General features: G+C 45.6%; 1 protein-coding gene across 1 annotated transcript in view; it reads left to right on the forward strand.

Annotated features, from left to right (window-relative positions):
• The window catches only part of NLRC3 (NLR family CARD domain containing 3), a 39,202-nt gene that overhangs the window by 6,236 nt on the left and 17,652 nt on the right, over positions 1-15,314 (forward strand). The window contains exons 2-6 of the mRNA XM_025416712.3: positions 11,193-11,284; positions 11,787-11,848; positions 12,057-12,240; positions 12,330-14,079; positions 15,073-15,159. Of these exons, the coding sequence (XP_025272497.1) occupies positions 12,081-12,240; positions 12,330-14,079; positions 15,073-15,159 (1,997 nt within the window). The 5' untranslated portion in view covers positions 11,193-11,284; positions 11,787-11,848; positions 12,057-12,080. The remainder of the gene's footprint in view (positions 1-11,192; positions 11,285-11,786; positions 11,849-12,056; positions 12,241-12,329; positions 14,080-15,072; positions 15,160-15,314) is intronic.

A 15,314-nucleotide genomic window follows, 5' to 3' on the forward strand; every position in this document is an offset into this window, starting at 1 on the left:
ATATCCAAGAATCTCAACAAACTCCAGGTAAGATTAACTCAGAGACCCATATTAAGACACATTTATAACCAAACTTTCAAAAAGACAAAGACAAAAAGAAAATGTTAAAACCAGCAAGACAGAGTCTACTATCATGTAAAGGGATCATCAGTAAAGATTAGCAGACTTTACAGAAAAAAAAATTAGTGCACAAGCTAGTGCTACTGTAACTTTGGTTTACAACTCCAAATTTTGTTTCTACATAATTTGAGAATAAAGAAGGGGTGCCAATTTGGCTCAGTTGGTAGAGCATGTGGCTCTTGATCTTGGGGTTGTGAGTGCGAGCCCCACACTGAGTGTACAGATTACTTAAAAATTTAAAAAAATTAAAGAAATTAAACAATTTTAAAAAATCACTAGTTTATGTTTGGGGGCATGCAACATATAAAGATGTAACATTCTTATATCAACAACCAAAAGGAGTCAGATGCAGTTGTAAAGGATCAAGCAAAGTTTTTGTATGTTGTGCATTAGGCTGGTCTAAATTCAAATTAGTGTTGGAATTTCAGGATGTTAAATGTAATCCCATGGTAACCACAAAGAAAATAGCTATAATATATACACAAAAGGCAATGAGAAAGGAATTTAAAGATTTCACTACAAAAAAATCAACGATAGGACCCACAACTCTATGGTCAGCTAATCTTCAACAAAGCAAGAAAGACTATCCAATGGAAAAAAGAGTCTCTTCAACAAATGGTGCTGGGAAAACTAGACAGCAACATGCAGAGAAGAATGAAACTCGACCACTTTTGTACACCATACACAGAAATAAATTCAAAATGGATGAAACACCTAAATGTGAGATAGGAAACTATCAAAATTTAGAGAAGAACACAGGCAGAAACCTCACTGACTTTGGTCATAGCAACCTCTTACTAGACACGTTGCAAGGGAAACAAAACCAAAAGTGAACTATTGGGACTTCATCAAGATAAAAATCTTCTTTAAAAAATGATAAAAAGCTTCTGCACAGCAGAGGAAATCAACAAAACTAAAAGGCAACCTATGGAATGGAAGAAGATATTTGCAAATGACATAACTGATAAAGGATAGTATCCAAAATCTATAAAGAACTTATTAAACTCAACGCCCAAAAAACATATAATTCAGTCAAGAAATAGGCAGAAGACACGAATAGACACTTTTCCAAAGAAGACATCCAGATGGCTCACAGAGACATGAGAAGATGCTCAACATCACTCATCATGGGCGCCTGGGTGGCTCAGTAAGTTAAGCATCTGCCTTCAGCTCAGATCATGATCCCAGGGTCCTGGGGTCAAGCCCCATATAGGGTTCCCTGATCAGTGGGGAGCCTGCTTCTCCCTCTCCCTCTGCTTTCCACTCCTCCTGCTTGTTCTCTCTCTCTCTTTCTCTGTCAAATAAATAAATAAAATCTAAAAAAAAAAAAAAGAAAGAAAGCGAAAATAAAATGTTTAGAAAAAAAACACATCACTCATCATCAGGGAAATACAAATCAAAACCACAGTGAGATATCATTTCACACCTGTCAGAATGACTAAAATTAACAACAAGGAAATAAAATATGTTGGCAAGGATGTAAGAATGAGGAACCCTCTTACATTGCATTGATAGGAAACTGGGTGCAGCCACTCTGGAACACAATATGGAGGTTCCTCAAAAAGTTAAAAATAGAACTATCTTATATTCAGCAATTACACAACTAGGTATATACCCAAAGGATAAAAAAAAATACATATTCAAAGGGGTACATGCACCCCAATGTTTATAGCAGCATTCTCAACAACAGCCAAACTATGGGAAAAGCCCAAATGTCCATTGACTGATGAATAGATAAAGAAGATGTGGTATATACATACACTGAACTGTTACTCAGCCATCAAAAAGAATGAAATCTTGCCATTTGCACGATGGATGGAGCTAGAGTGTATTACACTAAGTAAAATACGTCAGTTAGAAAAAGACAACATATGATTTCACTTATTTGTGGAATTTAAGAAACAAAACAGATGAACATAGGGGAAGGAGGGAAAAGAGAGAGAGGGAAACAAACTATAAGAGACTCTTAACGATAGAGAACAGAGTTGATGGAGGAAGGGAGAGACATGGGGCATGGGCTAGACGGGCAATGCGGAAAAAGTGCTCTCCTTAATTGTTTTTTTTTTCCAAAGATATTATTTATTGGGGAGTGTCAGGCAGAGGGAGAGGGAGAAGCAGGCTCCCCATGGAGCAGTGAGCCCAATGCAGGGCTTTATCCCAGGACTCTGGGATCATGATCTGAGCCAAAGGCAGATGCTTAACTTACTTAGCCACCAAGGTTCCCCAGAAGGGCACTTGTTATGATGAGCACTGGGTGCTATATGTAAGTGATGAACCACTGAATTCTACTTCTGAAACCGTTATTGCAATGTATGTTAACTACCAGAATTTAAATGAAAATTTGAAGGAAAAAACACAGAAAACAAATCCAAAAAAATAAACTATACACAAAGACAGTAATGCAATAATTGAAGGGGAGAAGCTATAACACATAAAGAAAACAAACAGCAAAATAACTTTACCAGTCATTTTAAAATACAGTTTATTTAAATTCAATTTGCCAACATAGTATAACACCCAGTGCTCATCTCATTATGTGCCCTCCTTAATGCCCATCACCCAGTTACTCAAACCCTACCAGTAATTATTTTAAATGTAAATGGATTAAACTATCCAATTAAAAAATAGAGATTTTGGGCAGCCCTGGTGGCGCAGCGGCTTAGCGCCGCCTGCAGCCCGGGGTGTGATCCTGGAGACCCGGGATCTAGTCCCACATCAGGCTTCCTGCGTACAGCCTGCTTCTCTCTCTGCCTGTGTCTCTGCCTCTCTTTCGCTCTCTCTGAATAAATAAATAAATAAATAAATAAATAAATAAATAAATAAATCTTAAAAAAAAAATAGAGATTTTCATTAAGATAAAACCCATGATCCAATTATATCCTGTCTACAAGAGATTCATTCACCTGAGATGCAAAGACACAAATGGGTTGAAAGAAAAAGGTTGGAAAAAATATTCCATGAAAAGAGTAATCACAAGAGAGCAGGACAGTCATTACAGATATAAGACAAAATAGATTTTAAGTCAAGAAAGGTCACAGGGCACCTGGGTGGCTCAATGGTTAACCAGCTGACTCTTGATTTTAGCTCAGGTCATGCATGATCTCAGGTTCTTGGGACCGAGCCCAGCATTGAGCTCCACACTCAGCATGGAATCTGAGATTCTCTCCCTCTGCCTCTTCCTTCACTCACACATTCTCTTTCTCTCTCTAATAAATACATCTTTTAATAAAAAAGAAAGGTCAAAGAAGAACATTGTATATATTTTAAAAATATTTTGTTTATTTGAGAGACAGAGCAGGAGGAGGAGAAAAGGATAGAGCAGAGGGAGGAGGGAGAGGAAGGAGGAAATAATCTCAAGCCAACTCTGCACTAAGCGTAGAGCCTGACATAGGGCTGGATCCCACAATCCTGAGATCATGACCTGAGCTGAAACCAAGAGTCAATTGCTTAACTGAGTGAGCCACTCAGGCACTCCTAAACAACACATTTTTTAAAAAAGATTTTATTTATTCATTCATGAGAGACACAGAGAGAGAGAGGCAGAGACATAGGCAGAGGGAAAGCACTCAATCTCAGGACCCCCGGATCATGACCTGAGCCAAAGGCAGACACTCAACCACTGAGCCACCCAGGCGTCCCTAAACAACACGTTTTTAAGTAACTAATGTATTAAAGAAGAAATCACATGGGAAATTAGAAAAAAAAAGAGATAAATGAAAATGAAAACATACCAAACTAATTGGCATAGTGAAGGGGTGAAATTTTTTTGTGAAGGGGTGAAGTTAATAGCTACAAACACTTAACATTAAAAAGCAAGAAAGATCTCAAATCAACAACCTAACTTTACAACTTAAGGAACTAGAAAAGAACAAAGTAAACCCAAAGCAGGCAGAGGAGGGAAATAATAAAGAGTGGAGATAAACAAGAAAAGGAATTAAACAACAAAGAAAGATTAATGACAGCAAAAGCTCGTTCTTCAAAAAGATCGACAAGATTGACAAACCTTGGACTCAGAAAAAAAGAAGACTCAAATGACTAAAATCAGAAATAAAATTGGGGATACTACTACCAATTTTATTTTTTTAAAGGATTTTAAGAGTCTAGGAACAACTATACACCAAAAAATTGGGTAACAATTTTAGACAATTGCATAGACAAATAGACAAATGCATAGAACCACAAAACCTACCAAAACTAAATCACAAAGAAATAGAAAATTTGAATAGATCTATAAAGTAAGGAGACCCATAAGCAGTAGTCAGTATTTAAAAAAAAAAAAAAATCTCCTTACAAAGTAAAGCCCTGGGCCTGATGGTGTCACTGGTGGATTCTACCAAACATTTAAAAAAGAAGTAATACCAATCCTTCTCAAATTTTTCCAAAAAATTGAAGAAGAGGGAACATTTCCTAACTCATTTTATGAAGTCAGGTCGGTCTAACAAAACCAAAGACATTACAAGAAAAGAAAACTAGGGACCAATGTTCCCTATGAACATTAATGCAAAAATCCTCAACAAAAAATAACTTTGAGAAATTTAGTAAATTTAATCATTTAATAAACTCAGGAGTTTATTCCTAGATTACAATGATTCAACAGAGAAAAACTGATCAACGCAATGTACATCAACAGAATAAAGGAAAGAAACCACATGGTTATCTCAACTGATGCAGAAAAAGCATTTGACAAAATTGAATATCCTTTTTATTCCTTTTCCTTAAAGATTTTATTTATATATTTGAGAGAGATAGAAAGCACAGCAGGAGAGAGGGAAGAGCAGACTTCTCACTGAGCAGGAAGCCTGATGTCAGACTCGATCCCAGGACGCAGGGATCATGACCTGAGCCGAAGGTAGACACTCAGCCAACTGAGCCACCCAGATGACCCTGAATATCCTTTGATGATAAAAACATTCAACAAGGGGTGCCTGGCTGACTCAGTCAGAGAAGCATGCAACTCGATCTCAGGGTCATGAGTTTGAGCCCCACATCAGGTATAGAGATTATCTAAATAAATAAATAAACAAAAAACCCCAAAACATTCTAGGGTGCCTGAGTGGCTCAGTTGGTTAAGTGTCTGGCTCTTGAATTCGTCATGATCTTGGGTCCTGCATCAGGCTCCCTGCTTAGCAGGAGGTCGGCTTGTCTCCCTCTCCTTCTGTCCCTCCGCCCACTGGTGCGCGTGCTCTCTCTCTCTCTCTCAAATAAATAAATAAATAAATCTTAAAAAAAAACAAAACAGTCAACAAACTAGTAATAGGAGGAATCTACTTTCACCTAATAAAAGCTGTATGTGAAAAAAAACACAGCAAACATCATTCAATAGTGAAAGTCTAAAAGCACTTCTAAGACCAGGAATAAGCTATAGGTACCCATTTTTGTCACTTCTATCCAACATAGTGGTGGAAATTCTAGCTAGAGCAATGAGGCAAGAAAAGAAATAAAAGGTATCCAAATTGGAAAGGAAGAATTAAAATGATCTCTGCTTGCAGATGATATGATCTTTTACAAAACAATTATTAGAACTAATAAATTAATTCAGTGAAGTAGCAGAATACAAAGTCAACATACAAATAGAAATTGTATTTTACACGTAAACAATGAACAATCTGAAAAGGAAATTACAAAAACAATTCCATTCACAATAGCATCAAAAATAATAAAATACTTAGGAATTAACTTAAACAAAAAGGTGAAAGGCTTGCACAAAGAAAACGATAAAAATTGTTGAAATAAATAAATAAATAGAGACACATCCCATGTTCATGGGTTGGAAGACTTAATATTATTGAAATGTCCATGTTACCTAAAGCTACCTACAGATCCAATGCAATTCTATTAAAATCTCAACGACATTTTTTGCATAAATAGAAAAATCCATCCTAAAATTCATATAGAATCTTAAGGGATTCCAAACACCCAAAACAGTCTTGAAGAAGAACAAAATTAGAGGACTCACCCTTCTTAATTTCAAAATCACTACAAAGCTACTGTCATCAAGACATTGTGGTATTGGCATAGAGACAGACATACAGACCAACAGAACTGAACAGAGAGCCCAGAAACAAGCCCTCACTTATATGGTAAAAAAGAGTTTTGACAAGGGCGCCATGCCTGTTCAATGAGCAAAGGACAGTCTTTTCAACAGATGGTGCCGTCAAAATTGGAGATGCACATGCAAAGCATGAAGCTGGATCCCTACCTAATACCATATACAAAAATAAACTCCAAAAGGATCAAGGATCTAAATATAAGACCTAAGACAATACAGTTCTTAGAAGAAAACAGCACAAATCCCATGACATGGGATCTGGCAGTGATTTCTTGGATGTGACACCAAAGGTATAGGTAACAGAAGAGAAAAATACAGAATTGGGCTTCATGAGAATTGAACATTTTGTTGCATCAAAGACACCAGAGAGGCTACAGAGAAAAAGGGAGCCTATAGGATGGGAGAAAATATTTGCAAATTATATATCTGATAAGGGATTAATAACCGGAATATACAGAGAACTCTTACAATTCAACAACAACAACAAAAAACAACCAGACATAAAAATGGGGAAAGGATTTCAATAGATATTTCCCCAAGAAGATATGCAACTAGGCACTGAACACATGAAAAGATGTTCAACATCATTCATCATTAGTGAAACACAAATTGACACTACAACGAGATCCCACCTCACATCTGTTAGGGTAGCTACTACCAAAAACACAGGAAACAACAAGCATTGGTGAGAAAGTTGAAAAATTGGAACCCTTATGCAGTTTTGCTGGGAATGTAAAATGGTAAAGCTACTGTGGAAAGTAGTGTGGCAGTTCCTCAAAAAATTAAAAACAGAATTACCACTTGTGGGCATATGCTCAAGAACTGAAAGCAAGGAGGCACCTCGGTGGTTCAGCTGGTCGACCTGGGGGATTCTTGGTTTTGGCTCAGGTCATGATCTCAGGGTCATGAGACAGAGCCCCACATGGGGCTCTGCATTCAGTGGGGAGGCTGCTTGAGGATTCTCCCCCTCATTGTGTGTGCACGGGGGAGGGAGCACGGAGCCAGAGGTAGGGCTCCTGAGATCATGACCTGAGCCTAAACAAGAGATGGACTCTTAACCGACTAAGCCATTCAGGCACCCCTATTTTACCACAATTTTTTAATGAAGAAAGAAAAACCATGGAGATCTGTATGATTCTATTTATGTGAAACCCTAGAAAAGGCAAAACTAATCTTAGACAAAAAGAGCAGATCAATGGCTCAGGGCCAGAGGGCCATAGGTGAGACAGACCGCAAAGGTGCATGAGGGGATTTTTTTGGAGGAAGAAATGTTCAAGGTCTTGACTGTGATAGTTGTTACACTGGTGTATACATTTGTCAGAACTAATCTCAAAACTATTTCTATGCTGGAAACAGGTTCATTTTTTTGTATATAAATTATACCTCAAAAAGGTGATTAAAACCTTTACGACAGGGATCCCTGAGTGGCACAGTGGTATGGCGCCTGCCTTTGGCCCAGGGTGCAATCCTGGAGACCCGGGATCGAATCCCACATCGGGCTCCCGGTGCATGGAGCCTGCTTCTCCTTCTGCCTATGTCTCTGCCTCTCTCTCTCTCTCTCTCTCTCTCTCTCTCTCTCTGTGTGTGATTATCATAAATAAAATTAAAAAAAAAAAAAACCTTTATGACATTAACAGCTAAGGGGATCCCTGGGTGGCGCAGCGGTTTAGCGCCTGCCTTTGGCCCAGGGCGCGAACCTGGAGACCCGGGATCGAATCCCACGTCAGGCTCCCGGTGCATGGAGCCTGCTTCTCCCTCTGCCTGTGTCTCTGCCTCTCTCTCTCTCTGTGACTATCATAAATAAATAAAAATTAAAAAAAAAAAACAGCTAAAAAATACACTATGGACATTTTTCCAGTTTGACCTTATTTCTTATGGCCATAGAGTTTTCCACTGTATAACAGGGCCTTAATAATTTAACAACCCTCTTTGAACAGAAATTTAGGGTTTTTTCTCCTTCAACTTGTTACAAAGAATGCTTCGGGATCACAGTTGTAGCGCCATCTTTGTGCACTTGTCCAGTTATTTCTTTGGGATAAAATCTCAGAAGTGGAACTTCTGGGGCAAAAGATATTTAATAGCAACAGATAATGGCAAAATATGACCCAGAATCACACTAATTTACCCTCCCACTAGCTGTGTGTTAAATTCCTACCACTCCCACATTCTTACCAACGCAACCTGTTATGTCATTATAATCTTTGTCAGATGAAAGACAGTAGTTCGTTGTTTTGTTTTTTTCTTGATCATTAGTGAGAATGAGCATCTTTTTAATGCCTGGGTCATTTATACTTCCATGAGTTATCTGTATCCTTTTTTCTATTTCTATCTGCGTCCATAATTATCTGTGTCTAGAATTCTATTTGGTTTCTCATTAATTTCTTATAAGAATTAATTAAGAAATTAATTGATTTATAAGAGCTCTCTCTATATTAAGGATATTAGTGCTCTTTCATGTGTATTGCAGAGGTTGACTCCTGGCTTGAGGTTTTCTTTCAGTTTTGTGTATGGCTTTTACTGTTATTTGGAAATTTTTTTTTTTTTTTGGAAATTTTAAATAAGTCTGTTAGTCTTTCCCTTGTGAGTCCAAGATTTTACATCTTGCTTTAAAAAAAAAATAAAAATAAAATAAAATGGCCTTCCTCACACAAAGAATATTTTTAAATATACTCTCATATTTTTTTACTGTGTTTTCATGGTTTTGTGTTTTTAATATTAACACTTTCATTCAAACCGAAATCAAATTTTGTGCTCATTATGAATTAAAACTCAAAGAATATGTTTCATAGGCCGGCCAGTTTGCCCCAACAACATTCCCACTAATTTGGAATGCTATTGTCTTCCCACATTACCAAACTCCTTCGTATGTAAATACTTTATGTATTTGTCCCTGGGCTCTATATTATGTTCTAATATACCATCTTGAAGATGGTATTCAAGAATCTAAGGTTGGTTCAATATTAGAAAATCTGTTAGTGTAGCTCGCAGCCTGAAGGAGGCTGGATATGAATCAATCATGTCAGTCCCTCCGGTGGCTTCCCACCACACCTAGAACAGACCCAAACTCTTTCAACAGTGAACAAGTCTCAGCAGTCCCCTGACCTTGTCTCCTGACCCTCCTTGTGAGCCCTCTCGCCCATTCACCATGCTCCAGCAATTATGTTTTTTTTCTGTCCTGCCATGATTAACTTTCTCCCCCTTCAGATCACTGCTCCTACGTAGCCTTCTCACAGAGGCCTTCCCTGGCCACTGTGACCATCAACGGGCTCCGCCACGCGTAATGTGTGTTTCCTTCACAGCACTTATCACCTGCAGAGGCGCCTCGCTCATTTCCCTCTTTTCTTCCCTACTGTCACGATGCTTCCACCCCGACCACACTCACAGGGTCAGGACTTGGTCTAGCTTGTTTCCCTTGACTTCCCCTGGTGTCCGGGACACATGACAGGCCCTCAATACGTACCTGATGATTGGATGAGTGAATGGAAATAAATCATGCAGCTATATCAATATTGCTCAAAAGGCCTTTCCCCATTTAACAGCCCCCCCCCCATTTATTAAAAATGTAGGAATGTACTCTAAGAGGCAGTAGATTATCCAGCACAAAGGCTTCTGTTGGCGAAGCCTTGGTTTCTCCAACTCAACTGCTCCCCAGCTGTATGTTGTCCTTGGGCAAATCACTTAACCTCTCTGAGCCTTGATGTCCTCATCCATAAAATGGGAAAGATAATGCAATTGAGAGTTGCTACAAGAAGTAGAATAAAGAGTGCTTAACAGAATGTCTGGAACACAGTAAGCCTTCAGGGAGTATCACATAATGTTATTTGAATGGTAAGAGGAGACAAGGAACTCAAGGAATCTTTTTCAAGATGAGAACTAATTAGACATTGTCGCAAACGCAGGCCTGCCAGCTTGGGCTGGAATCATGCCTGGCGGTTGGGAGTAAAATGCAGATGCCCTTGCACGACTGCCATCCTTCACCACCGCGTAGGGGAAGCAGGGAGTCTGACTGATGTGGGGAAATTGTTCAAGATAAGTCTGGCGGTTTTAGAAAATAGAACTTATTCATACTGGGATAAGAATTCACCATGAAACGACGAGAACTAAGGTGAATACCTAACATGTTGATCAGATAGGAGATAAAATACACAAAAATTGTCTCCTTTATAACAACAGAATTCACAAGAACAACAAAAACCATTTAAAAGTATCTAGACGCAGGCAACCCTGGTGGCTCAGCAGTTTAGCACCGCCTGCAGCCCAGGGTGTGATCCTGGAGACCCTGGATCGAGTCCCACGTCAGGCTCTGTGCATGGAGCCATGGAGCCTGCTTCTCCCTCTCCCTCTGCCTGTGTCTCTGCCTCTCTCTCTTTCCTCTCTGTGTATTCTCAGGAATAAATAAAAATCTAAAAAAAAAAAAAAGTATCTAGACGCAAATAGGGAACTGGCAAGATGCACATGAGGGAAAACACAGCGTCACTACAGGATCTAAAGGAAGACCAATGACCCCTACTCCAGTCTACACACATTAACGAGATTTCAGTCCAAATCCCCTCTGGTTTCTTCTCACCTTGGTTTTCACACTTATAAGAACCGAGGATTGAGCACAGTGAGAGGATCCGAAGAATATGCTCCTGGCCTTTTACGAATGCTCCCAGATTCCTCGGCTGTGTTGGACGCCAACCAGCTACCCTGAATTCATTGCATTACTTAGTGCTTCAATAGCGCTAGGAACAGAACGGCTGGAAAACACTATTTTACTTGTCGCTAAGCTTCTTTTTAGCATTTTCCAGGTAAATGGTTCATCCTGAGTTAAAATGCCAGGAAGGCCCAATGCAAATACAAGGTCAGGGAGTATGTGGCCCCCTTGGGGCTGGAGCCAGTGACTCCTCTTAAGTGATTATCCCTGAGACCCAGAGAGCTGCCGGGCTGGGAGGCATGGGTCAGACCCGTTTCAGTGAGCTCCTGCCGCCCAGGGCAAAAGGTGTGACCTCTGCCCAGCGCTGTGTTCTGTTTTCTGTCCTAGACCTGTGGATGAGGGCTGCCGACCCGCACCCCCTGAGTTCCTGAGGCCCTGCTGGAGGGGCTGCCATGGGCCGGACATCCCGCCCGCTACAGGTGAGGACAGGAAGGGGGTGCGGGTGGGCTTGGGATCCCCCAGTGTCCACCTTAGCTGAGGGAGGGACACGTGGTCAGCCGGCTTTGGCTACGGGATCCACTCAAATCCTCAGAGAGGAAAAGGGAGGTGGGCAGGTGGTGCCTGGGCACAGCTCTGCCTCATAGCGGCTCCCCGCCAAAGTGCTCAGTAGAAAACAGTGCGCCTGCGCATCAGGAGACCCCAGGAAAACAGTGAGGAAGACCACGACACCGTACGTGTAGGAGCTTGGGCAAAGCACCATGACACGGGCCCACGGTAGGACCGCACTGTGGCTTCACCGCCCTGGGGGCCGCCTGGCTCCCCCCGACCCCCATCCGCCCCTCGCAACCAGCGACGATCTCCAGAGTTCTGCCTTTTCCAGAAGGTCGCAGAGCTGCAATCACAGAACACTTCCCAGACTGGCTTCCTTCCTTCACCCCTTCTTGCAAGCGGACCTGCCCTGAACCTCGTCTCTATCTCCAGGTCACAAATGAGGACACCACAGCGCACGCAGCTCAGGCGGCCTGCCCAGTGTCCCATAGCCGGTAAGTGGCAGAGCTCGGGTTCGAGCCCAGGCTGGGCTCTGATCCACCGGCCCCCGCATCAGAGGCAGGCCCCCCTCGCCCGTCCGGGCCCTCCCGGGCTGGGCTGAGGACAACCAGCAGGCCGGGGAGGGCACAGCGAGGGTCCCTTCCTGGCCCCTTAGGCTCACTCCCTGCCCAGGCCCGGCGGGTGACACGGCTCTCTCCCCAGCTCCCGGCGGCAATCCCGGACCCCATGAGGAAGCAGGAGGTGCGGCCGGGCGCAGAGGCAGGCCAGGGGTGCGGCTCGGGCTCCCCAGCCGGGCAAGTGAAAGCTCTCGTGGACCTGCTGGCCGGGAGGAGCAGCCAGGGCTCCCAGACCCCGCAGGCCCCGGACAGGCCACCACTCGGCGATGGTAGGCAGAGGGAGCGCGTCCCGCCCCCCCCCCCGCCCCTCCCGTGTCCCCGTCCCTCCCAGCCCTCCCCTTCGGCCTCTGTCCCACAGGCTCAAGGACACAGAAGTGCCAGGAGGCTCTGCTGAATTGGGTGAAAGGCAGCCTGGAGCTGGGCGGCCCCCCGTCCAGGCTGACCAGCCTCCTGCTGGTGGAGGGGCTGACGGACCTGCAGCTGAAGGAACACGACTTCACACAGGTGGAAACCACACGTGGGGGCTGGCACCCGGCTAGGACCATCGCCCTCGACAGACTCTTCCTGCCACTGTCGCGGGTGTCTATCCCTCCCCGAATCTCCATCACCATCGGGGTCGCTGGCGTGGGCAAGACCACCCTGGTGAGGAACTTTGTCTACCTCTGGGCCCGGGGACAGGTTGGCAAGGACTTCTCCCTGGTGCTACCTTTGACTTTCCGAGATCTCAACACCCACGAGAAGCTATCTGCAGACAGACTCGTCCACTCGGTCTTCCCGCACACTGGGGAGTCTGGCCTGGCAGCAGCAGCCCCATCCAAAGTCCTCCTTATCCTGGACGGCCTGGATGAGTGTAAGATGCCTCTGGACTTCTCCAACACTGTGGCTTGCACAGATCCCAAGAAAGAGATCCAGGTGGACCATCTGATCACCAACATCATCCGAGGCAACCTCTTCCCAGAAGTGTCTGTCTGGGTCACTTCTCGCCCCAATGTGGCTGGCCAGATCCCGGGTGGCCTGGTGGACCGGATGACAGAGATCCGGGGCTTTAATGAGGACGAGATCAAGGTGTGTCTGGAGGAGATGTTCCCCGAGGACCACACCCTCTCAGGCTGGGTCCTGAGGCAGGTGCAGGCCGACAGGGCTCTGTATCTGATGTGCACAGTCCCCGCGTTCTGCCGGCTGGCCGCGTCGGCACTGGCTCACTTGAGCCGCAGCAAGCTGGGGCCCCAGGATGCAGAGCCATGGGCCCCAAGGACCCTGTGCGAGCTCTACTCCTGCTACTTCAGGATGGCCCTCGGTGGGGACGGGCAGGAGAAGGGCAAGGCGAGCCCTCGCATCGAGCAGGTGGCCCACAGCAGCCGCAAGATGGTGGGGACCCTGGGGCGGCTGGCCTTTCACGGGCTGGTCAGGAAGAAGTACGTGTTCTATGAGCAGGACCTGAAGGCGTTCGGCGTGGATCTCACTCTGGTGCAGAGCGCCCTGTGTGGCTGCTTCCTGCAGCGGGAGGAGACCCTGGCCTCGTCCACAGCCTACTGCTTCAGCCACCTGTCCCTGCAGGAGTACGTGGCAGCTGCGTACTACTACAGTGCGTCCAAGAGGGCCATCTTCGACCTCTTCACCGAGGGTGGCGTGTCCTGGCCCCGCCTGGGCTTCCTCACACACTTCAGGAGTGCGGCCCAGCGGGCCATGCAGGCTGAGGACGGGCGGCTGGATGTGTTCCTGAGGTTCCTCTCGGGACTCCTGTCCCCAAGGGTCAATGCCCTGCTGGCCGGCTCCCTGCTGGCCCAGGGTGAGCACCAGGGCTACCGGGCCCAGGTGGCGGAGCTCCTGCAGGGCTGCCTACGCCCCAACGTGGCCGTCTGTGCCCGGGCAGTCAACATCCTACACTGCCTGCACGAGCTGCAGTGCACAGAGTTGGCCCGCAGCGTGGAGGAGGCCATGGAGAGCGGGGGCCTGGCAGGGCTGACCGGCCCCCAGCACCGCGCGGCCCTGGCCTATCTCCTGCAGGTGTCTGATGCCTGCGCCCAGGAGGCCAACCTGTCCCTGTGCCTCAGCAGGAGCGTCCTGCAGAGCCTGCTGCCCCAGCTGCTCTACTGCCGGAGCCTCAGGTGGGCACTGGGGTCGGGATGTGCAAGGTGTGGGGGTGGAGGAGCGGGCAGGCCCAGGAAGTTTCCTCACCACCACCACACCCCCCTGTATCAGAATCCTAGGGCCGGCTGCCTGGAGATGGACCACAGCACAGATGGCTTAAGGCAACATAAACTCACAGCTGTTGGCCAGAGTTCCAAATCAAGGTGTTAGCAGGGCCAAGCTCCCTTGGAACCTGTAGGGGAGCATCCTCCCTGCCTCTCTAGCTCGTGCTGTTTGCTGGCAACCTCAGCTTGTCCACACCTCACTAATCTTTGTGGTCACACGGATTCCTTCTCCATGTTCCTGTCTTCAGGCAGTGTTTGTTCCCTCTGATAAGAACACCAGGCCTATGGGATTATAGGCCCGCCCCGCTCAGAAAGACATCATTGTAACTAATGACATCTGCAATGACTCTATTTCCAAATAAGGTCGCATTCTTGAGTCACTGGCCAGGTGAGGGGTGGGGGTGGGGTGGGGGTCAGAACACCAACATATCTTTTTTGAGGAATACAATTCAACCTCTGACGCCTTGTGAACCATCCCAGTCCTGACAGAGGCCACACCGACTCCCTCCACCCCCAGCCCAGCATCCACCCAGGGCTCTGGACCTTAGGAAGGCTGTAAGACCAGGGCCATTTCAGACCTGGCAGCAGGTGCCATGTCCTCAAGAGGAGGAGAACTGGCGACCCATGTTCCCCAGACTTACATGGCGTGCGAGGCTGCTGGGAAGACACCCCCTGAATAGGAATCCTGGAACTCACAACACTGAGCCTCCCAGTCCACCCTCACAGGAAAACTCTGAGCATGGTGGGGTGCTGGCACGAACCCCTGAGCTGCATAACGGAGGCTGCAGCGTGATGGAAATGTTGGCCTGGGTGCCCCTGTGGTCCTGACGCCAGCCCTGCACCAGCACCTCACCCCACCTGCCCACGGGCCCTATTACCTGCTCATCATCGCTCTTCCTCCTGCAGGCTGGACAACAACCAGTTTCAGGACCCCGTGATGGAGCTGCTGGGCAGTGTGCTGAGTGGGAAGGACTGTCGCATTCAGAGGATCAGGTAACACTGACTCAGGAGACCCCATCCAGGGTGCCCGCTCTCGCACAGGGTCTGGGGCTGCTTTCCCATCCTCCTCTCTGCTCAACTGGCCAGGAGTGCTTTCAAGGAGAGGTGCCTTTGAAGGCTGTGGCTCAGGATGCATGCTGCCTATTTCT

This window comes from Canis lupus, chromosome 6, assembly GCF_003254725.2.
Source record: "Canis lupus dingo isolate Sandy chromosome 6, ASM325472v2, whole genome shotgun sequence".
Taxonomy (NCBI): Eukaryota; Metazoa; Chordata; class Mammalia; order Carnivora; family Canidae; genus Canis; species Canis lupus.